Source organism: Leopardus geoffroyi, chromosome A1, assembly GCF_018350155.1.
Source record: "Leopardus geoffroyi isolate Oge1 chromosome A1, O.geoffroyi_Oge1_pat1.0, whole genome shotgun sequence".
Taxonomy (NCBI): domain Eukaryota; kingdom Metazoa; phylum Chordata; class Mammalia; order Carnivora; family Felidae; genus Leopardus; species Leopardus geoffroyi.
The window spans coordinates 234580756-234603551 of NC_059326.1; the positions used below are offsets into that span (position 1 = coordinate 234580756).

Here is a 22796-nt window from a genome sequence, read left to right on the forward strand (position 1 = left end):
CCAGACACACGGCCAGGTTGAGGCAGGGAGACTGGCACCGGGGCCGCAGCGGGCCTCCGGGAACGTGGCCCCAGTTAGCTCCCCTTTAGAGACTTGAGTGCAGGCACATACCAGAGAGACACCAGAGGCTTCTGCGCGCAGAGCTGCTGAGTACGCACAAGGGCTGCCGGGGGCCCCCGGTGCTCAGCGGAGCTCGGTGCGAGGACCAGGGGCGCCCCAGCCAGAGCAGAGCAAGGCCAGGGTCACGGCCAGAGGAGCAGGGTCTGCTCCTGCGACGCCGACGACAGCACCTGAAGGCAAGAAGGCACGGCTCCTGAGAGCTCTGCCAGTGAAGCTGCACCCTCGGTGAGGCCCACTGGAAACAGTGACCCCGCCGAGAACTCGGAAATCTTCAGGAACCCCGTAAGAGTCCTGGTGGTGAGCACCGAGTTGACATAAACACAAAACCAAGACTAATCGATTGTAAACTGTGGTTTCCGGTGTCCAGGCAGCACTGCAGAGTCACCAGGCATCCAGAAGGCCTGGGGTCAGAGGCCCTGCTGCTTTCCAGCTGGGAGACCTCGCGGGGCCCTGCGCTGTTCCACGTGAGACACGAGGATGCGCACGGTGCCCACCCCCCCCCCCCCCCCCCCCCCCGTCACTGTCCAGACGAAGTACTTGGAATAGGATCTGGCACTCAGTAAAGGCTCAGTAAATGGTAGGATGAGACAAAATACAAACGCTTAACTCGTGATGACAAATAATGTAATGCAAATCAGGAGGTAAAGATGTATAAAAGGGCTCTTTTAGTCTGCTCAGGCTGCCGTAACAGGACACCACAGACCAGGCAATTTCAACAAGAGAAATGTATTTCTCACAGTTCCGGAGGCTGCAAGTCCAAGATCAGGGCGCCGGCGTGGGCAGGTTCCGGCGAGAGCCCTTTTCCCGGGGTGCACACGGCTGCCTTCTCACGGACAGGGCCTCGGAGCTCTCTGGCCTCTTGTCTCACAGGCACTAATCCCAGGGTGAGACCCCCACCCTCATGACCTCATCTAAACCTGATCACCCCCTCAAGGGCCCCTTCCCCAAATACCACCACACTGGGGTTTGGAGCTTGGAGCTTCGACAATGTAAGAATTCAAGAGGGACGTGATTCAGTCCACAGCAGGGGCTTAACATCTCTACCTTACACAGCAGGAAGCAAACTGCTATGATTTCATTGAAAGTTTTACTCTGATCTTTTTGCACTTAGCCACTTAAGGTTTCCATCTTTTTTTTATGTTCTTGGTCTTCACGATACCTCTCAGAAGCTAGTATTTCTATCTGATGCTCAACATTACTTTCACTTTCAGGCAAAATTAATAATGTAGTGAGTGTATTTAAAGAGACGTGCATGGTAATGCAACTATTTCTGTTGGTCAATCCACGTGTCCACCTGTGCGTGGGCTCAGAGAGAGAGGTCCCCAATGGCAGTCACCTAATTGCACTTTGCTTTTCTCCAGGTGGTGAAAGTAATGATTTTTAAGCTTTCTTTTTTTTTAAGAAAACACAAACACACACAAATCCATTTAATAAAATAATACACTTATTTAAAAATCAGCAGAAAGCACTCTTGGAAACGCTCTCTAAAGCAATTAGGGCACAGGGGCACCTGGGTGGCTCAGTCGGTTGGGCATCCAACTTCGGCTCAGCTCATGATCTCATGGTCCCTGAGTTCAAGCCCTGTGCCGGGCTCTGTGCCGACGGCTCCGAGCCTGGAGCCTGCTTCGGATTCTGTGTCTCCCTCTCTCTCTGCCCCTACCCAACTCGTGCTCTGTTCTCTCACAAAAATACATGTTAAAAAAATATCAAAAATATCAAAAAAAAAAGCAACCAGCACACAGAACTGTAAGAGGCCCAGCATCACATGTGGCAGTGGCATCACTGGCCGCTGACAGGAGTCACTTCGAAATGCCGGGTGACGGCACCAGGACCCCACACTTGGTTTGTCCGAAACTACTTCGGGCTCCTTCTGGGGAGATTAAGGCACAGAAGCCCACCTTCGGGGTCCCTGCCTCGTTCGGAGCCGGGGCAGAACTTCATGCTGCCACCTGCAAGCCGAGAGACCGGAATTCAACATGATCATTTTCTTCCTACTGCTGCACCTCTTCGAACAATCCCCTCTTTGCTCTGCACGTCTCGCGGTTGACACGACGCGCTGTGGACTCAGACTGCCTGGGACCCAAAACCAGCACGGCACCTGCCAGCTGTGTGAGCCAGGGGCCGCCCTGCCCAGAGCCACACCCTCCTCCTCTCCCGGCCGAGGGCCACAGGAGCCGCTACACAAAGGGGTGAGAGTCAACAGGGCCAGTGATGATCATTACAGTGACAGGTGCTGTAGGCCATCGGCTAGACGGGAGCAAAGGGAAGACTGGAGTGCTCGCCTCTGAAGGAAGACTGGAGAACAGTGAGCCATCTTCCCCAACCACAAGCTTCTCACTTCTGCCTGTCTTTACCCAAACCCAATCCTAAAAGGCCATTTTCACTCTTACCAATTTTGCAAGCTTCAGTTCATTCCAAACTTTAACCTGTGACAAATTCTCGCCCGGAATTGGTCTCCGTTCCATGCTCGTTTATGTTGTGCTTGTATGCAGACCTTGCATCTCTTGTGAGTCGGTCTCTGATAGAGCCACAAACTCTCTAGACAGACTCATCATCAGCTTTTTCCCAGGAGCTCGCTTATAACAAGACTTGGGGATGTCTGCATTTCACAAACCATGTAAGGTATCCTCTACTGTATTTTGGATCACTCAGAGTTGTCCTTCAAGTTTTAGAAATCTCTGCTTAAACTTAGAGACGATGTCTATAACCAAGATACTCCACTGCGTTGCCCTATGGCTCCCTTCTCTGCCAATTCACCAAGTCCTCGCGTCTTGCTCCTAACCCGAGCACACCAGTTCTGCTCCCGGAGGGGCAGTGGCGAGGCCCAGGGGCTCTGTGGTCAAGCGGGCCCGCCATGGGGCTGCAGCTCTTCTGGTTTTCTAGGTGCACCCTGGACAAGGTGCCTCATCTACGAAAGCTTATTCTCTCTTTAAAATGAGCTCGTCAAGAAGAACCGGGAGGAGGCAGTCCAAAAATGCTCACGGGTCCTGCTCTTGGCCTTCAGTTGTGTTCAGCTAAAACAGCAACTCATCACGGGCTCCACTTTTCCTAGATGGCAGCTCGTAAGGAAGCTCCAGATGGGAGGAGCCCTGCTCCCTCCAGGTCGGTTCTAGAATGTCTGCAGAAGGCAGGAACCGCAGCTCCCAGGGCCGCAGGACTGACTGGCTCCCTGTCCCCGAGCCTCCCCCACAGCATCTTTGTCATCATCTGCCGTGTCTCACAGCCCCCACAGGAGGACCTCGCCCTCCGTCTCCCCCGTGCCATCTCACTCTTCAGGAAAGCAAACACATGGGAGCCAGATCTGCAGGGTGAGCTGCGAACTGTCGCCCGCAAAGATGAAAACGTCTCCGTCATTCAGCGTTGCTTGGAGCTCCTGACGTCGACACTGGAACGATCGTGTTTGCCTGTCTAGGCGTTAGTTACTTTTCTGTCTGCAAGACAGGGGTGGTATTTCCCATTTCCTGGGCCTGCTCTCAGAACACAGGGAGGAGGCTCGCGCAGAGAGCCGAGCCCCACGGAGCCTCCGTGGCCGCTGCGTGACAGGGAAGACGGGACCGTCCAGGTTCCGGCACGCGCCCAGCAGAGGGGGTTTGACACCACCGCCCACGGGCCAGACTGGACGCTCTGAGCCACACGCAGTCGTTCCGTCTGGTACCCTGCCACGGAAGGAGCCCAGGCTTCGTGTACCAGCGAAAGAGCAGCCCTTTGAAGAGGATATACACTAGGAATTCCGAAACGCAATTTCTACAGCTTTCCCAGTGGGGACCGGCCGAGCACTACAGCTTTTGCTGGTGTTCAGGTTTGGGCTCGTTTAGGCAGCAGCTACTGAATCAAACTTTGTGTTTCGAATAAAGAATCTAAAGTTACCCTAGTTCGGTGCCGTCCAAACACAAGGCTATCTAAGTTTTCATTAAAATTAAATGCAACTGGGGGCGCCTGGGTGGCGCAGTCGGTTAAGCGTCCGACTTCAGCCAGGTCACGATCTCGCGGTCCGTGAGTTCGAGCCCCGCGTCAGGCTCTGGGCTGATGGCTCAGAGCCTGGAGCCTGTTTCCGATTCTGTGTCTCCCTCTCTCTCTGCCCCTCCCCCGTTCATGCTCTGTCTCTCTCTGTCCCAAAAATAAAATAAACGTTGAAAAAAAAAAAATTAAAAAAAAAAAAATTAAATGCAACTAAAACTCAGTCCCACAGTTGCATCAGGCACACTGCAAGCGCTCGAGGGTCACGCGTGGCTGGTGGCTACCGTACTGGACCACACAGACACAGAACTCCCCCATCTTCCCGGAACATTCCACCGGACAATCTGCTCTAAGTCGCAAGTTCCCTGCCCCTTCCTGCTGTGTGCACCACCACACCAGAACGGAAGTTAGAAGCTGCAAGGAGCTCACAGAAATAACACAACAGCCACTCCTACCATGCACACAGGACAAAAAACCCTCAAGGACTTCAAACAGGTGACATGCGGAGACAGACCTAAGAGATCAGGAGTGCCCTTAAAACTCTGGAAAGACGCTTATTTAAAAACTGCAGAACACATTACATAGGCACAGTTTAAATTTTTAAGCTCGGAGAAGAATTCCGTCAAAGGGAGAAGCGTCTTCACAGCATGGCAGGGGCCCCGGAGGACTCGGAACTTCAGGCTCTAGCAACTTCTCCGAGAAAAGCTTTGGCCGGAGGGGGAAACTTGTATTTTCAAACCCGGAGCGAAAGGCTTTTTCTGTCCAGTTGGCAACAAGCACCGCCTAATTTTTGGTTTCCATTTCCTCAGAGGAGAGAGAAGAAAAGGGGAGGGAAGGAGCGGCCGTCCCCGTCCTCCACGTGACAGCTCACATGGCTCTTCAAGTCCCCTTTATTCGGTCCGTCCTGCGAGGGCGATGTGGCAGACTGCACTTCAGAGATGGGGAAACTGAGGCTCAGAGGTCAAAACCCGACCTGGGAACGAGGCCCTGGGGTGCGGGACGCAGGCTAACCGAGCTCCAGGCCACAGGCCCGCCTCAGCAGTGGGAGACAGACTCCCGCCAAAGGGTTCAAAGCAAGAAGGAAACGATGTGATTCTGCATTTCCCTTGGACCCCTGCATCCCAGCCACTCCTTCGGATCCACGGGATCGCAAAAACAGGAGGATCACACATGGAAAGATAAAAACTACCTACATCCACATGTTATCACTTAGGAAATGAACTCCAGTCTTAAACCACAGGGGAGCCTAAACGGTTCCGCAGAGCAGCTGGTTTAGGAATTAAAAACGAGCACAGACCCACCATAAAAAGGCACGTCGCCGACAGTGAAAGACTTTCCTTGCCAACGGGAACCTGGGCACCTCCGAGACACTGCCATCGAGGCTGCCCTGTCAGTGGCTAACCTGTGCAGAGGCCTGCTGTGCCTGGAAACCCAGCCCCGCCTCGCCACCGGCCACCGACACACGGGAAGCAGGCCTCAGGAGCTAGGACCCCCTCGTTGATCACCGGGCACGTGCCAGGTGGCCGAAGGATGGGCAAGCTGTCTTTATACTTTTAGTGTTTCCTAACTTTTCAGGGTTAGGTATTAATTTTACAATAACAAAGAGAAACTGGCTAAATCTAAATGGATGCCTTTCAAATACAGGATTTTTTTTTAAAGCTTTCTGCTTTGTGTTCTACGTTGCAAGCTATTAAACTGGTTTAACCACGCTCTTTGCGATGATGAGCAGATAAACTGCAATCGATTTTATTTTAATGTTCTGCATTAATATAACTTCAGGTTGGCCATCAAATCTTCAAGAGTTCTGAGACAAACCATACGAGTTACCTTCAGCATTTGACTTCAACTATACAGCCCTGCCCCTCCTCATCCGTTCACCTAAGCGGGCAGATCCTGCCATTCATTCCCTTCCTCGGTCACCAGGCGCTCACTGGGAGGTGGCCGCCAGCGGGTACTGGCACTGGGAAGGCAGGCTGAGACCCAGGGCTGCAGGAGGACAGAGGTCAGCAGTGTCAGAGCAGAGGGAATCGCAGGAAGGGACCAGGGAAGCACCGTGTGGGGTTTTCATGCTCCGCCTGGAGGCGGCACAGGGCTCTGAAACCAGGGTCACCCCCACGAACTTGGGCCGCCGTCTAAGTGGTGTGGCGTCTTCTCAAAGCAAAGACGGACTGCTATGTATTTAGAAGTTCCAGAGACAGCTCGATGGATGACCTAGCACCCCTGACCCCCCCCCCCCCAACCCCACCGCAGGAAGGACAGCTTTTCTAAGCGGGCCCACGCAGGATGCCTCCTGAATGGTCCGTCAGTCACTACAGCTCTCGTGCGTTCAGTCACACGGCTTCCACGTACACTTTTCTCTGATGACAGATTTTAAGAGAAGTTCACGTGAGAGAGGCACAGAAAGGCACTCAGAGCTAGTCACTCTGGTTGTCCGAGTTCAGTTGTGACAACCAAGCCCGAGGACAGGGACCAGAAATCTACCAGAGTCATCATGATGGGCTGGAGTCCAGTCAAGGGAGAGAAGAGCTGGCAAAGAAAACCACAACCTCCTTGTCACCTAAGGCAGGGAAGTCTACCTACAGGAGCACGCCTCCACACGTGGCAGTCGGCCTCCAGAAGATTCTGGGCCCCAACCCCCAGAACCTGTGGCTAAAACGACATCATCATCACTCCTGTGGTCCCACTGTATTATTACATGCCCTGAAAAGAGACAATCGCCTAGGTGGGCCTGATCTGAGCACACGAGCCCTTGAAGCGCAGGGCTTCCTCCGGCGGGCAGAGACCTGGCCAGAGAGATTCAAGGCACTGTTGCCAGTTGGAAGACGGAGGGACCTCGAGTCAAGGAAGGCAGATGGCTTCAAGGAGCTGAGATAGGTCCCCGGCTGGCAGCTAGTAAGGAATCGGGGACCTCAGTCCTACAACAGCAAGGAACTGAATTCTGCCCGTATCAGGAATAAGTCTGCAAGAGGTCCCTGCACTCCAGCTGAGAATACAGCAGTCTGCCTTCAGCCTGGGGAGAGCCTGAGCAAGAACCCAGCCCAGCCATCCCAACCTCTGACACGCAGAGTCTGAGGCACAGCAAACGAGTACTGGTGTAAGCCGCTAAGTCTGTGGTCATTTGTTACACAGGAAAAAAAACAACACTGCGCACAGGATTCTTAAAATAAGACTCTTACTTTGCAGGGCAAATCTCACACCGTAGGGACGATGCGCCCCTGACCACCCCGCTTGAGACGTATACCTGCACGGGGGGCAACTGTCCCCGTTACCAAGATCAACTGTCTGCCTTTATTCGGCCGCCCCGCTCCCTCAGCAGCCTTAGGAAAAGAGAACCCCCTGACGGGCTGCCCAGAGCCTTCTGGAGGGGCCCCTCCAGAGCCACAGCCAGCAGCAACTTCCAGGTGGCACTGTGGCTACACAATGTCCTATGGACGTGGTCAGCACGAGGCAGTTCCCCCTCACCTGTTAGCCTGTGTTGTGGCGGCAGCGTCGAAAACCGGTTTCCCAACCTCTGCATCACAGGGTGTTTCGGTTTGTTGTATTTTTCACAACCCGCTTTTATTGCATAACTCAAAACCTAGATCCTAAACAATACCAGAGTATACCAAGGTATAGAAAATCCTCATTTCCCAAGGATAACGATCATCCCTCCTTCCATCGGAGGTATGGGACTCTCTTTAAAACAGGAACCCAAATTTCCTATCAAATAGCAACCAAAAGGAGGTTTGAGGCCTAACCTTGAAGTACAAATCTTAAAATTATGAGAACCCGATGCTTTAAAACACTGACTTACAGGGGCGCCTGGGTGGCGCAGTCGGTTAAGCGTCCGACTTCAGCCAGGTCACGATCTCGCGGTCCGTGAGTTCGAGCCCCGCGTCGGGCTCTGGGCTGATGGCTCAGAACCTGGAGCCTGTTTCCGATTCTGTGTCTCCCTCTCTCTCTGCCCCTCCCCCGTTCATGCTCTGTCTCTCTCTGTCCCAAAAATAAATAAACGTTGAAAAAAAAAAAAATTATAAAAAACAAAAAAAACAAAAAAAACACTGACTTACAAACCATCATCAAAGGCATTCGGTCCAGGCTGCGTTATTTCTAAGGCACGAACGGCACTGTGTCATTGCTTTCTGGTCACAAGCTCACAGCAGCAACACGGGGTCCCCGTTCCCCCACTCAGACGTCCTCAGCAGGAGCGTTACCAAGGCCAGTTTTTGCAGAAGCATTTGTGGGCTCGATCTTCCCACAGGACTGCCCCATCCTTCTCTGGGGCGCCCGTCCTGCCCTCCACCTCCTCCTGGGTGCCCCTCTCCCGTGTCCGCAGTCCTCACCCTGCCCATGGGCATTTATCAGGGAGCAGGTGGAAGTGTGTCCAACCTCACCAGAGCAGCGCCCTACACGAGCTTCCCGACATCACTGTGCAGTGACAGCCGCCAGCAGGATGGGCTGGACCAGGGGATGCTATTACCAAGCGGGGAGGAATCCCGGGGTGGGGGCTCATCTCATGTGGCCGGTGCAGCAGGAACGTGTGCACCATGTGGTCGCTCCTATTTCCATCTATGGCCCTACACTTTTGGGGTCACAAGGGACAAGCATGAGGAAGGGAGGCCCATGTGCACCCCCATCACCTTCTAAAAATTTTTGTTAACTTTATTTATGGGGGGGCGGGGCAGAGGGCGCGAGAGAGAATCCCAAGCAGGCTCCACGCTGTCAGCGCACAGCCTGACATGGGGCTCGAACCCCGGAACCCTGAGATCATGACCTGAGCCAAAATCAAGAAAATCAAATCAAAATCAAATGCTTAACCAACTGAGCCACTGAGGCCCCCCACGCACCCATCACCTTCTGAGGAAGGTCTCGCACTAAGCTCTGCCATGCATCGCTCGGGGTGTGCGGGCAAGGCACGCTGGGGTCTGCGGCGGCCCCGCGGGTCTCACCTGTGCCCTCCCACCGGGTCCCCGCAGGGCCATGCTGCGGGAGGGAGTGCCGGGCACTACGTTCGGCATGCCAAGTCAGGCTGCAAGCACAGAGGGGGACGAGGGATGCCGGGCGTGCCTCCAGACTGGCTCTCAGAACAGAGCGAAGAGAGCACACGTGGAGTAACAAGGCCAGCATGGCTGACCACGTCCTCTGAACGACATGTGTCCGTCTCTCACCAACTTCAGATCGAGAGCTGTCTTTCTCTGAGTGAATAGATGTCAAAAAATTAAACATTGCCGAGTACCCCGCAGAGAGGATGTGGCCCGAGCGAGGCACGCCACAGAAGACCTGCCGAGGGCCAAAGCCCTTGGGAAGCCTGGGCGGGGCGCAGGCCCGCAGGTGCCTGCCAGGAGCTGGAGGCTTTGCCTCGTTCCTCTGCGCTCTTCCCGGGACTTCCCAGGGCACCTGTCAGGACATGGCCAAGTTCTGCGGTCCACGCTCCCGCCCTCTCACCCGGGCCTTCTCTTCACCTTCAGGGAGGTTTCTGAAGGATTCAGGACCAAGCCGGGCAAAGTAACAATGCACTGCTGGGGCCGGGGTGAGGAGGGGAGGGCATGGGGAAAGGGAAGGGGCAGGGGCAGAGGCTGGGATGCGCAGGGCCCGTGAGCCTGTCCACACCCACCTGCATCTCTGAGTCAGAAGCCTGGGTAGAGGGCACAACTCACACCGCTCCCAAAACAAAAAGCTGGACGGTTCAACCAAAACGCAAAACACGAACTAGAGCCATCTGGAGCGCTCCGGAACCAGCGTTTTGCCTTCCCTGCTTCGGAAGTTCCTGTACTGACCCCTGTGCCCCCCTCCACTCTCTTTCTTCACCTCACTCCAGGAGGAAAGCAGACCGGCAACCCCCCAGGGCTGGGCCACCAGGTCAGGTTCCTAAGGGCAGAGCCCCCTCCCCAGAAAGGAACGAGCAGTGCAGGCTGCCTGCCACACGGGCTACCACGCAAAGGCCCGAATGGCCTTGGCTGATGCTACTCTGGCTCCCGCAGCACCGGGCTCCTGCTCACCCGTTCTCAGGGCGCAGACACGATCTTTCCAGCAATGCCTGTCCTGGGAATTCACAGGAAGCCTGAGCAGCTCCTCATCACCAAGGCTCCTTGCTACTGACCGAGCCGAGGGCTCTCTTTCTAAGCTACAGAAGAACTACGTCGTGGTGACCTTCCTCGTCGCTTGGAGGAAGCCGGCGCCCAGAGCCAAGTTCTCGACCAGCGCTACTTCTCGATGCCAAAAAGTTCTGTCGCGTAGGCCCAGCGGGCCTCGGCGGAAACCTCACTGCAGGCACAGCTCAAGTGCTCCCGAGGTTTCCCATTCCTCTCCTCTGTCCCTCCTGAAACGGGGTCTGCTGGAAGCGTGCAGAGTAGCAGAGCAAGCAGGGGCACCGGCCCTTCCAGGCGCCTGGCAGGCAATCCCACAGGGTCCTCCCTCCAGGCACAGATGGCAGGAAGTGGGGAGACCCGGAGAGGGGCACGTGACCCACCGGGGCAGGCAAGGAAGGGGGGCCAGCAAAACAGAAAACGGGAGCGTGACCCCACGCATTGCTGCAGTGGCTCCCGTTTAAGTAAGTTAGAATGCAGAGTTCCTGGGGGCCCCGGGGCCTACTCTTCAACCCTACATGTGGCCTCTGCACAGGACCAACAGGGCCAGCAGGGGTGAAGGGGCAGGACCGTCAGCAGGCCCCCAGACAGGGCACCGAGCAGCAGGGCCCGGGAGGCATGCTGAGGGCTCAGGCTGAGGACGCGGGAGGTGCCATCACCCGGTTCTATGCGGATGGGAGCTGACCAAAGCTGCTGACAGAGGCCATTATCCCACTGGCAGTTCTGGGAGAGGCCCAGAGGCCAGCAAGTGCATGTCAGATGACCACGGGCTGCTGGAGCAATCTCGAGGAGAGGGGACCGCTCTGCAAAGGGTACAGAGAAGAAGGCGCAGAGGATCTACTGAAAGACAACACTGGGGACACAGACGAGAAGGAGGACCCGCACGCCTGGACAGCCCGTACTGCTGTGTGCTGGCCAGCGGCACGCACAGAGGGCCTGGTTTCAGAGTCAGGATCTAGAGACGGGGGTCTCCCAGGCCGACTCTGCCCCCAGATCCTAGCAAAAAACCCGGTGCACAGTGGGCTCGTTTGTAAAGAAAAGCAACACCAACTTACGTACTGCAGCTCACTGGAAACCGAGGGGTGAGGAAAGGGGTTCTGGGGCCTGAGAAATTTGCAGAAGGGCCTGGCGCCACCAGCGCTAGAAGCTCATGGAAGGAAGACGCGGGACTTGGGACTGTCTGGGCCCCCAAATGCTCTCCCAGTGAAAAACACGTGTCTTCCTACTTTCCTGGGGCTAAGGCACGGAGTCGGTTCCAGCGACAGGACAGGCTGGAAACCTGTGGTTCCTGTCCCCAACCCCACCCCAACAACTCAGGTCAAACGCCAACATCAAGAACCCACTGCGCGACACCTCTTCTTGGACAGCTCCACAACGGCTCCTACTCGGGGCTGAGGCGCATGCTCCGGCTTCGGCCAATTTACGAAAGTAACACTTCTAACCCCAACCAGGTGAAACAGGCTGCTGGGCATGGAGCTTTTACCGTGGGCACCTCACAGACTTTAAAGGAGCACCAGCTTAAGTGTTTTCCAAATTGAATGAACAGATATGTTAAAAAAGAAGAAGAAAAAAGATAATTTCTTAAGAAGTAGCCTCAGTACCTAGCCATTGCAAGATTTATAGAACTCTAATATCTGTGAATACCCTAACAGCCTAGATCCTTGACTGAGCGCCTTTTTAAATCAGGATGCGACGTGCAAGGAAAGTTGATGAGTTAAGTCTTGAAATACTGACATAAAACCTAGGTACAAATACTTCATTTCTAGGTGCTCAGAGGAGCACAGGAAGGCAAAGGAGCAGGGTAAGTGGTGTTTCCACCTGAACAGCCTCACCTGGGACTGCTTCAACCCACACTCCCACCCCCGCCCACACTGTTTTTTGTTTTTTGCTTGTTTGTTTGCTTTTAATCAGACCTTGCCATCTGTAATTGCACTAAACTTTGAACTTCTCCTCCTCTCCAGGCTGAAAAGAAAATATTTCAAGTAAAGATGGCATCTTCCAAAGAATATGTGCTACAAATGTTTTTATTACCCTCAAATGCTATTAACTGGCTTTTAAAAACTACAAAAGAACTTTTATGTTATTTTCTGCATAAAATTAAATCACAACAGGCAAGTCCTTATCCAAAAAAGTCACTTCTAAACTCACTGTTGGTTAAATTGTATCACTACCAAAGAAACCAATCATCCCTCAAAAGGATTTTCTCAGGAAAAAAAGTTAGTATTTAACCAGTATTTGCCTTCAACTTGATTCAAGTTCCTGGCAATGCTGACACCGGCTGCAACTGACATAAAACTCCACAGCTATCTGCATGCACCCCGCTTTGACCAAGGGTACCTAACATGGGTTGGGGAGAGGACGAAAGAAGTATCCGTACCCCCTTCCAGGGGCACTCAAGAGGCTGAAAAGGAAAACCTCTGCACAAGTCGGGTTCGGGGGCCCCTTCCTCGCGCTTGTCAGTTTTAGGGCCCGAGCGGAGCCCTCGTTTACAAGAGAAATTTAATTGTTAATAGAACTAAACACCTCGGGGCACAGAGTGGAACCCGGGCCTCCCACAGCCACCCTCCGGACAAAGCGGGCCCCCCTCCCCTCCTCTCCCCTCCCCCCCAGCCCGGGTCCCCGCCGGCTCCGCACTCACCCCTGGATGCCCGGGCTGTACGCCCGGCTCTTCCACGGCGTGCCGGGCCGCGGCGCCTGGGGCCCGGGGCCGCCCCCTCCGCTCAGCGCGGCCGCGCGGCTGCCCGACAGCAGGTAGTTGAGGCCGTAGGTGCTGGCCTTGTTCTCGCGTTTCCGGCGGCCCGGGTGGAACTGGTGCTGCGGCGGGGAGCCGGCGGGCGCGGGACCGCGCGGCCCCGGGTGCCCGTTGGCCGCGCCCGGGGCGCTCGGCGGGCCGTCGGCGAAGTGGAAGAAGGCGCCGCCGCCGCCGCGGCCGCCGCCCGCCCGGCCGAGCGAGGCGCTGCTCGAAGACGACGACGAGCAGCCGGGGCTCTCGGTGCCCGACTCGGCGTTGGACGAGGACGACGACGACGACGACAGCGACGGCGACTTGTGCAGGCGCCGGGCGCCCTCGGCCGCGGGCCCCAGCGCCGTCAGCAACGCGGGGGGCAGTGCGGTGGGGCCGGGCACGGGCGACGGGGGCGACGCGGCGGGCAGCGCGGGCCCGGCCAGGCCGCCGCCGCCGCCCAGCCCCGCCGCCCCCGCCGCGGCCGCCGTGTCCAGCGCGGGCGAGTTGAGGCAGAAGTAGGACGCGAAGCCCGAGCCGCCGCGGCCCACGCCCTGCGAGGTCTCCCAGATCTGCATCCACAGGGCATTGGCCGGCCCCTTCTGCTCGGGCTGGATCCAGGCCACGCGCGGATCCATCCACGCGCCGCCCCGCGGGCCCGCGCGCCCGCCCGCCCCGCCGCGGCCCCGCCCCCGCCGCGCCCCGAGCCCCGGCCGCGCCGCGCACGGACGGACGGACGGGCCGCGGGCGGACGGGAAGACGGGCGCGCGGGCCTGTGCCCCGGTTCCGGCCGGCTCGCGGCGGCGGCGGCGGCGGCGGCGGCGTCTCCCGTCGGGGTCCCGGCGCGGGGCGGGCCCGGGCAGGCCGCGGCGGGCGGCTCGGGCCTGTCGGGCTCCCTTCACGCGGCGCGGGGCGGGCGCGGGGGCCGCGGCGGCGGCGGCGTTCCACTCGGGCCGGGGGGAGAGGCCATCGGAGAGGGGCGGGCGGCCGGGCCGAGGGGGCGGGCCCAGGCGCCGCGCGGCCCGGGACCCGCGGGAGGGCCGCCGCCGTGCGCCGGGCCCTCGGTCACGCTCGCGCCGCTCGCTCCGTGCTCCTGCAGCGGTGGCGGCGGCGGCGAAAAGACACTCTCGGCGGCGACAGGGCGCGGGGGAAGGAGGGGGCGCCGCCGCCTCCGCTCCAATGAGGGGCGGGGAGGGAGCGGGGCGGGGAGGAAGCGCGGCCTCCCTGGTCGGGGCCGAGACGTCAGTGCGCACGCGCGGCTGATTTCAAATCCTCACTAGACACCGCCGCCTTGGTTACCGCGCCTGCGCACGAGGGCGCTCCTCCGTGAGGGTGGGGAGAGCAACGCGTCGTAAGGAGACGCGACTGGGAGGGGCTGAACGGGCGGTGGCGGCGGACTTGGCTGCGGTGAGCGAGGGAGAAACGAGGAGGTCGCTGCGTCGCCTTTGGCCGGGCTACGTCTGCCGGCCCCACCTCCCGCCGCCGCGAGAAGGCCGAGGCGTGGAGACATGCGCGCTGTGGCCGGGGTCCCCGGCAGCCGCCCGGTCACGCTGCGCGTGCGCAAGGACAAGACGCCGCCGCCGCCGCCGCCGCCGCCGCCGCCGCCGCCGCCGCCTCCGCCGCCGCGGCTGGGTGGAAGTTTCCGCGCCGCCGGGCGGGGTCGGGGATCCCGCCCTGTGCCATGCCCTGGGGCTGCCAGCTGGCCGTGCGTGTGGGCCAGGCCAGCAAGGACCGCGGATAGGCCGCTCTTTTAGAGAAAGGACAAAAAAGCCCCGAGTCCCGTCCCGTGCATCCTCAGGCGCCCGTGTGCAGCCGGTCACGCTGCGGTCACTCGTGCCCGCCCACGTGTTCGCCGGCGGCCTGGGCAGCACTGCCTGCTAAGTCGCGGCCCCGGAGCAGGACTCTCCTTGGCGGGTTTTTTGTTTTTTTTTAAGGCTTTTTTGTTTCCTTTTAAAAATGATTTTCTATGAAGAAAATGAAGTTAAAACTTCCAAGCTAGCGCGCTGGTGCTATTCCCCGAGGCCGACTTGGCAGTGCTGCCTGCGTGCTTCGGTGTCTGGCCTCTAGGCCGGCACAGGGTTGGCAGGATTCCGTAGAGGTCCTGTCCGCTGTGCGAGTCCCGGGTGCCCGAGGATGCTCTAAGCCCGGTGTGACAATGGTATTGTTTGGAATGTGACGCTAACCACACGTTTTGTGAAGTCCAAGGCAAACGCCAGAGTGTCATTATATAAGTCTGCGTGTAGCCACTGGAGCCCGGCCAGCGCGGACACCATGGCCCTTCCAGAGCCCCCACACCCCCTCCGCCAGATCTGGTCTCCGCCCAGCGGATGCAAGCCCTGGCCGGGCGGGCAACTTCGAGGAAGCGCAGCGCTTGGGCTGCATTCCTTTGAAACATATTGAAACAAGGCCTTTTCAACATGCTCTCCTGCCTGGCCTCTGCCGTAGGTGAGTACACGTTACTAAGCGCTGACACTTCAAACATCCTAACACGGTGAAAAATCCGTGGATTGCCTACGGAGGCGTTTTGGCAAATGGTATAAATAATAAAAATGACTATTTTGGTTCAGACATTTTTCAACCAGTGTATATTGTACACGTGGAAATCACGACCAAGGATTAGAACGTGTGCGTTAAACAAACTGGAGAAACAAGTCGTTATTCTGGAACCCCTTGCTTCCAGGGCCTAGGGCCAAAATTCTTGGAGTCATCCCAGCTTCCTCTCTCCATAACCAACAAATTTTCCTGGGTTTACCTGCAAGAAACATCCAAATCCAACAGCTACCCCTTCCTCCCTCCCTGCTCTCACCTCTAGCCCCTTCAAGCCACTGCTATTTCTAGCATATTTTAAGCCAGTGCCTCCTTGCTAGTTTTCCACATTCCATTCTTGCCCTCTTTGGCATGTTTCTCCACAGAGCAGCTTGTGAGTGATCGTTTAAAAAGAAAGAAAAAAAGAAAAAAGATTATGACGCTCTCTTGCTCAAAATCCTCCAGTGGCTTTCTTTCTCGAACTGAGGCTTACTGTGACCTATAAGTCCCTACCTTGTCTTGTTCTCATCCCTTTATCTCTCATTTAGTCTTTCAGCTCTTCCCCTCACCCACCCTGCTCCAAGCCACGAGCATTAGCAGACAGACTTGAGCCTCAGGACTTTTGCACTTGCTGCATCCACCTGGATTCTCCTCCCCCACGTCCGCACCTGGCTCTCTCCTTCCCCACTCTCGCAAACCTGATCCTCAGCACTCCCCCCGTCCATTCTCTGTTTTATTTTTTTCTTAGCATTCATCTCCATTGGTTTCCTAGGGCCACGAACATGACAAGATACCACAAACTGGGTGACCTATAACAACAAATTTATTCTCCTACGGTTCTGGAGGCTAAATGCCCGCAATGTAGGCAGCAAGGCCAGGCTGCCTCTGAGGTCTCTAGGGGAGGACCTGCTCCATGGCTTTCTCTTAGCTTCTGCTCTTTTCTTTGGCGTTCTCTGGCTTATAGGTGCCCCCACTCCGGGCTCTGCCTCCGTCATTGCGTGGCGTTTTCCCTGTGTCTATGTCTCCTCTTGTTAGAAAGATGCCGTTCATACTGGATTAGGGCTCACCCTAATGACCTCATGTTACCTTGATTACATCTGCAGAGACCTTATTTCAAATAAGGCTAACATTCTACTGGGGGGTTAGGACTTGAAGTTCTTCTTGGCGGGGCGAGGGGCACAGTTCAATCCGCCATGCCATCGCGTGAATTTTATTTACCTTGTTTATTATCTATGTCCCCTCCCCCCATTAGAATCTAAGGCTCCACAAGGAGAGGGCTGTTTATCTGTGCTTTTCCCTGCTGCGTGCAAGCTTGAGGACTGTGATTGGCACATGGTAGGTCCTGGATGAACGCTGGTGAAATGGCCAACGGTCGGTTGACCAACTCAACAGGAATGAAAGCCTTTCCTGGCTTCCAGGATCTCTTCCACAGATTGTTGTTTACTCCTTTTCAACGTTCTCAGTCTGTTTTCCCCGTGGCTGTCTGCTCTATGCTTGTATTTTGTCTCCAGCTGATCCCTCTAACTTTGGTTCATCAGCCATAGTTAACTTCCTATCATTAAATCCAGGGTTTCATTATTTATGTATCTGATCATGAGTTTTTATATAAACGAGAAGCAATATATTTCTTTCTGTAAAACAAGAAATGATACTAAGTCAGCTGCATCCCCTGTGACTCTGGGTAGGGGAGGTCTTGGCCATTGCGTATCAGTTTTCACAGATAAGCCATGCTTTTTTTTCTGTGGCCAAAATCAACTTTTCTCTGTCTCTCTCCTGATGTTAAAGGACAGGTAATGTTAGAGATTATACTGTGGTTTAGTGATTCATTCTCATGAACAAATGGTTTCCGAAGCTGACACTACCATGGGCTTCCTGTGCCAGAATCAGATATGCTGGTTAAAATGCAGATATCTGGAGCTCACCCAATCTATGGAAAGTTTCTAAGAGTGAAGTCCAGGAATCTGGATAAGTAAATTCCCTGGCCAATTCCCAAGCACAGTGAAGTTGGAAAAACTCTGCCTAATTCAGGGTCCCCGAGCCCAATTGCTCACAGGAACTGAATAGGTTATAAAAATAGCTGAAAAAAAATCTGGGTGTGCGTGTATTAGTCAGCTACTGCTGGGAGATAGACCACTCCCAAACACAGTGGCCTAAAATTAAGGTGTAGTGTGGCTCAGAAGTCTGCACATCACCTGTGTGGTTCTACTGATCTGCTTCAGACACGGCTCATCTTGGCTAACGGATCGCTTCCAGGCTGCAGTCTGTGGCCAGGTGAGCTGAAGCCGGCTGGTCTAGAGTGGCCACACTCACACGGCCAGCCGTTGGCTGTCTGGCTGTCTGGAGGGCAGCTGGGACACCAGGGTCAACTGGTGCATGTATCTCTCATTAACCAGCAGGCTAGCCGCAGCTTGTTCTCAGGGTGGCTGAACAGGGTTTCAGGAAAGCAAGCAGACATGCACGAAATACGAACTGGCATGCCTTCACTTCCTTCCTCACCATTCTGTGAGCTTGAGCAAGTGACGAGGCCGTGACAAGATTCAAGGGGGGGGGGGGGGGTAGCCGCCACCTCTCGATGGAAGAAGCTGCAGAAGCTGCAGTCACATTGTGAGGGGCATGGGACGCTGGGAGGGGAATAATCAGGGCCCCAGTATGACGTGAGCCAGGAGCAGTAGGGACGGTAGGGTCCTAGAGAGCACCTGCCTGGTGTAAAGGGGTGTGAAGCCACTCCTCTGCAGCTGGCGGGAACACGGGAGCCACCCAAGGTGCGAGACGGCCATTCTCCTGAGAAACCAGCTGTGGCACCGTGAGCCTTAATTCTCCTGTCTTGAAATGTCAACCTCTAGGTGGATGCTGCTGGTTGTCCACACAAGTCCCTTGTCCCCACTGCCCCTTTCTGCTCTAGCCGGCAGAGCCCTGATTCTGCTCAGGTATTTTCATGGCCAGGCATGGGGGAAGGGTCCCTGTCACTGCTGGTGGTCTCATCCTCTCTGCCAGCACCAATGTAAGCACAATACCCGCCTCCGTTCTAGAGGAAAAGGCTGCCAGGACACTACACTCATGGGAAAGCCTTCCGGATGAATAAAAAGAGACACGGCAGGGGGACACTCCCTGCTTCACCCCTGGACAGGGTTGCATCCGCAGAGGATGCCTGGGACAGCTGCAGCCACCTTGAGGCCAGAGGAGAGATGTGACCACCACCCCAGGAACCAGGCCGAATGAGGGAAGGACAGCCTGGACCGTGCCACCAAGCAGCAGAACGAGCTCCACCATGGGCCCCCTGCAGATCCCTGGCATCGGAAGCGCTAGGCTCTCTGGTGACTTGTACCATTTTCTGGACGCATCTCACTGCCACTTGCTACGGACAGTACCTTAAAGCAGCAGCCAGTTCAGAAAGTGCCAACGCAGCATGGAAAGCGGACGGTAGGAGGCGAGTTGTGTCTGGCTGGTGAGTAATCTCCGATCCCCAGAAAGCACGTGATACGATGGGGTGGCCGGGCGATGCCGTGCGCGTTCACGGAGACAGGCTTCCTTCGGAGAGCGGCGTTCCTGCCCAGGTGGCTGCTGAGATTTTTGAGTTTCAAGCACCAGTGTCGCTCGTGAAAGGAAATCTTGGGAATGAATTTTTTGGCAAAATGATCATCCTTTTATCCTTAAGTAAGGAAAGTTGCAAACTTCGACAACAAGTGGAGAGACCATACGTATTGAACTCCAGTGTGCTCCTTACCCAGCTTCAGTAACTCCAAGTCGAGGTCACCCTTGTTCACCAGGGTCCTCACCTGCTTTCTCCTTCTCCAATTATTTTGAAGCCAATCCCAGATAATATTTCATCTCACCCATAAATAATTCAGTATGCGGGGGGGGTGGGGGGTGCCTTTGTGGCTCAGTCGGTTGAGCGTCCAGCTTCGACTCAGGTCATGTTCCCGTGGCTTGTGAGTTCGAGCCCCACATCGGGCTCACTGCTGTCAGCACACAGCCCACCTTGGATCCTGTCTCCCTCTCTCTCTGCCCCTCCCCCATGCTTGCTCTCGTTCTCTCGCTCTCGGAAATAAAAACATTAAAAAATAATAATTCAGTATGCATCACTAAGTTATAGTCATACGCGTTTTGAAACATAAGTACAATATTATCATATCAAAGCGTGAATGATGTTTTACTTAATATCACCAAACATCTGATCCATAATAAATATTTTTGATTATCATAAAGTGTGTTATTGATATCTCAAAAAAGAGGTCTATAAATTGCAATTCATTGATTTGTGTCTTCTAATGCTTTTAATCTATGGTTTCTCCTATCTTTTGGGGGGGCGGGGGGGGCAATCTGTTGTTGAAGAACAAATGGTTCGTTTGTTCCCACAGTCTGGATTTTGCCAATTATATCTCCCTGTGGTGTCATTTAACACATTTCCTGTCATCTGTATTTTTTGTAAACCGGCCGTTGAATCTAAGGTCTTGATCGAATTCGGGTTCTGTCTTTTATCGGCAAGACAACTGCAGAAGTGATGCTGTGTCTCACCTGGAGGCCTACGGCATCTGGTGCTGTCTTTGGTGATGTGAGCATGAGCCCCTTTGCTGAGCACTGCCCCAAGCCCTGCTCCTCTGTCTCTGCAGTAGGAACCATCCCCTTTAAACAGCATGGGATCCCAGGACTGCCGCTCTCCCGGGATTTGAGAAACCGATGCCCTGCAGATGGTCAGGTCAGTCTCCTGTCTTTACAGATGAGGAGTCTGAGGCTTGCCCACAAAAAAGGCCCAATAGGGACCATTAGAGTAGGGGGCTCAGCAGAGCAAGTTGTACTAAGTAGACCCCATAAAAATTAACTTTGTTATGTCACATGGAGTATGACATAATTGAATGTGCAAGGATTGGGGAAATAGTCTGTTAGGGAATCTAGAAACAGGGAGCCCCAAATTATGCCTTGACTCTCTTGGACCAAGAAGGCACTCCCTGACCGTGGTGGGCACAACAGAAGGTGGGCTCTGTAGGAGGGGGAAGATGTCAGAGGGCCCCACCTAAAGAAAAGGGGGGGGGGTAACTATGTGAGAAGGTGGATATGTTAATTAGCTTCACTGTAGTAATCGTGTTACTGTGTGTATCAGATCACCATGTTGTATACCTTAAATACATACAATCATTATTAAACTAATATAAAGGAGATTGAATTTTTTTAATTCTCATAAATTAAAGCATATTTTTAAAAGATTGGTTTGAGAAAGCAGAAAATGCATATTTCAAAATGCTTCAGGATTAATATTAAGTAGGTGTAGAGTAGAGAATATTAGAAGTTTGTCAACACAGAAAGTTCTCTGTAGTATCAGTTGGTGTGGAAAGTCCTGTTCCCTCAGAGTGTAAGATAAATGATGTATTATGTATGGTGTCTATTTTAAACATCTCAATGATAAAAAATAAAGACTAAATTAGTGGTAAATACTTGGAGCCCATTTTTTTAAGTTTATTTATTTTGAGAGAGAGAGAGAAAGCACGAGTGGGGGAAGGACAGAGAGAGAGAGAGAGAGAGAGAGAGAGAGAGAGAGAATCCCAAGCAGGCTCTGCACTATCAGGACAGAGCCCGACATGGGGCTTGAACTCACAAACCATGAGATCGTGACCTGAGCAGAAGCTGGACGCTTGGGGCACCTGGGTGGCTCAGTGGGGTTGGGTGTCCTACCTCAGCTCAGGTCATGATCTCACAGTCTGTGAGTTCAAGCCTACTTCAGGCTCTGTGCTGACAGCTCGGAGCCTGGAGCCTGCTTCTGATTCTGTGTCTCCCTCTCTCCCTGCCCGTCCCCCACTCACACCCTGTCTTTCTCTTTCTCAAAAATAAACAAAAAAAAAATTTTTTTTTTTTTAAATTTAGATGCTTAACCAACTGAGCCACCCAGATGCCCCAACAGGAGACATTTTTCGTTGTCACGACTGAGAAGTAGCTGTTGAGGCCCTTCTGTGTGTCAGGCACACAGACAACCAAGGCAGAGTTTCTGTCCTAAGTGTTCTTGGTACAGAAGACATGGTGACGTGCACAGTGTGCAGGTTCTTGGCCAGGGCGGGGTGGGGGGGTGCGGAACCACACGGTGGATGTTGCCAGACTGATCCTACAAGATGCGGAGGGGTTAAGCCGGCCGAGGGAAGTAGAAGGCAGAGAGATGGAAGGATGTTCCAGGATGAGGCTGGTGAGAGAAACAGCCCCGAGGGCAGAAATGCCCAGCGGTCCCTCGGCCAGGCCCCCGTGGGCGGTGCTGTAGACCCGACAGTCACAGGAAGCCCGTTCGCCGCATCAGAGCCCCTGGAAGGCTGTGTCCGGAGGCGCCATTGAAAGGTTTACACTGAGGAGCCGATGGACTGACTTGTGGCCCAAGAGGCTGAGTCTGCCTTAGTGGCTGGCATTGTGAGGCAGAGGTTGGAGGTGGAGGAGAGGTGTCTCCTAGACTTGGAGAGAAGCAGAGAGGCAGTGACGGGCACAGCATTAACTTCGGAGGGATTTCCAAGGAGAAGAGAGTGGTCAAGCAGCCGCGGTTGGCAGAGGAAACAAGCTCACATCTCAGGGCCTGCCCGAGGCCGAGTTCCTTCTCACTCGCACGCGAGCCCAGTGTGAGTCTGTGATGGGGCCCGGCTGTGGCGGGGGGGGCCCACCCAGCCTCCTCCATCCAGGCTTCTGCCATTCCCAGGGCCTTGCGGTCCTCGGCAGAGTGCCAGTGGGAGAGGGACCAGATAGCACGAGAGATCCTGCGGGAGGCTGAGGGCCCAGCCCTGGGGAGCCCACGCGTAACTCCTGCCCACGTCCCGGCTGTCAGAACCGGGGCCGTGGCCCCATATCCCGTGAGGGAGTCTCGAAAATGGAGTGGAGCGGGGAGCCCAGAGCAGAAAGGAAACGGGTCTGGCCAACAGACAGCCCTGACTGCCACAGAATGTTTCAGGGGTAAAATCATCATCGGGCCGCATAATTGATTCCACATGGCGGAGCGGAGAGCCTCCGGGTTCCCACCAAGGGGCTTGGGGTGGATGCCTTGGGGGTGCACGCAGGAGCCCCTGCCTTAGCAGGTGACGCAATGGGTCCACTCTAAAAGCACCACAGGACACTTGACAGGTGGCACGTGTTTTACTGTGTGACCTGTGTTCCACTTACACCAGTGTCTCCTAGTATGCTCCTTGCTCCCTGCCTTTACTCTTTCCAAGAAGCACTTACTGTTTTACGTACGTGGAGCATGTGATGCTCCAGATCCCCTGCCCTCCTCTATCCCGGCACCTGCAGCTGAGTCGCCCCCAGGCTGCCATGTCCCTCTCGCACTGAGCTCATCAGCAGCCTTGTCCAAACCTTGTCTTCATAACCCAAAGCGCCGTGAGCTGTGACTCTGCGGGGACGCCGTTGTGGGTAAATGAACCCAATGGTCCAGCTTAGGGAGTTTGCTG

The 22796-nt window shown here is 55.1% G+C and overlaps 1 protein-coding gene and 1 long non-coding RNA gene across 3 annotated transcripts in view; one reads left to right on the plus strand and one right to left on the minus strand.

Moving 5' to 3' along the window:
• Positions 1 to 13605, minus strand: part of TENT4A (terminal nucleotidyltransferase 4A) — a 47440-nt gene extending 33835 nt beyond the window's left edge. Inside the window, exon 1 of one of the 2 annotated variants that reach the window (XM_045442490.1) lies at positions 12781 to 13605. In XM_045442490.1, coding sequence (XP_045298446.1) covers positions 12781 to 13502 — 722 coding nt within the window. In that variant the 5' untranslated portion in view covers positions 13503 to 13605. The remainder of the gene's footprint in view (positions 1 to 12780) is intronic. The other variant, XM_045442479.1, reaches the window with a different exon arrangement.
• Positions 13606 to 13829: 224 nt separating this feature from the next.
• LOC123579022 lies at positions 13830 to 20825 on the plus strand. Its single transcript, XR_006702597.1, has 2 exons — positions 13830 to 15309; positions 18420 to 20825. It is a non-coding gene; the product is annotated as an uncharacterized LOC123579022 (long non-coding RNA).
• Positions 20826 to 22796: the final 1971 nt, after the last annotated feature.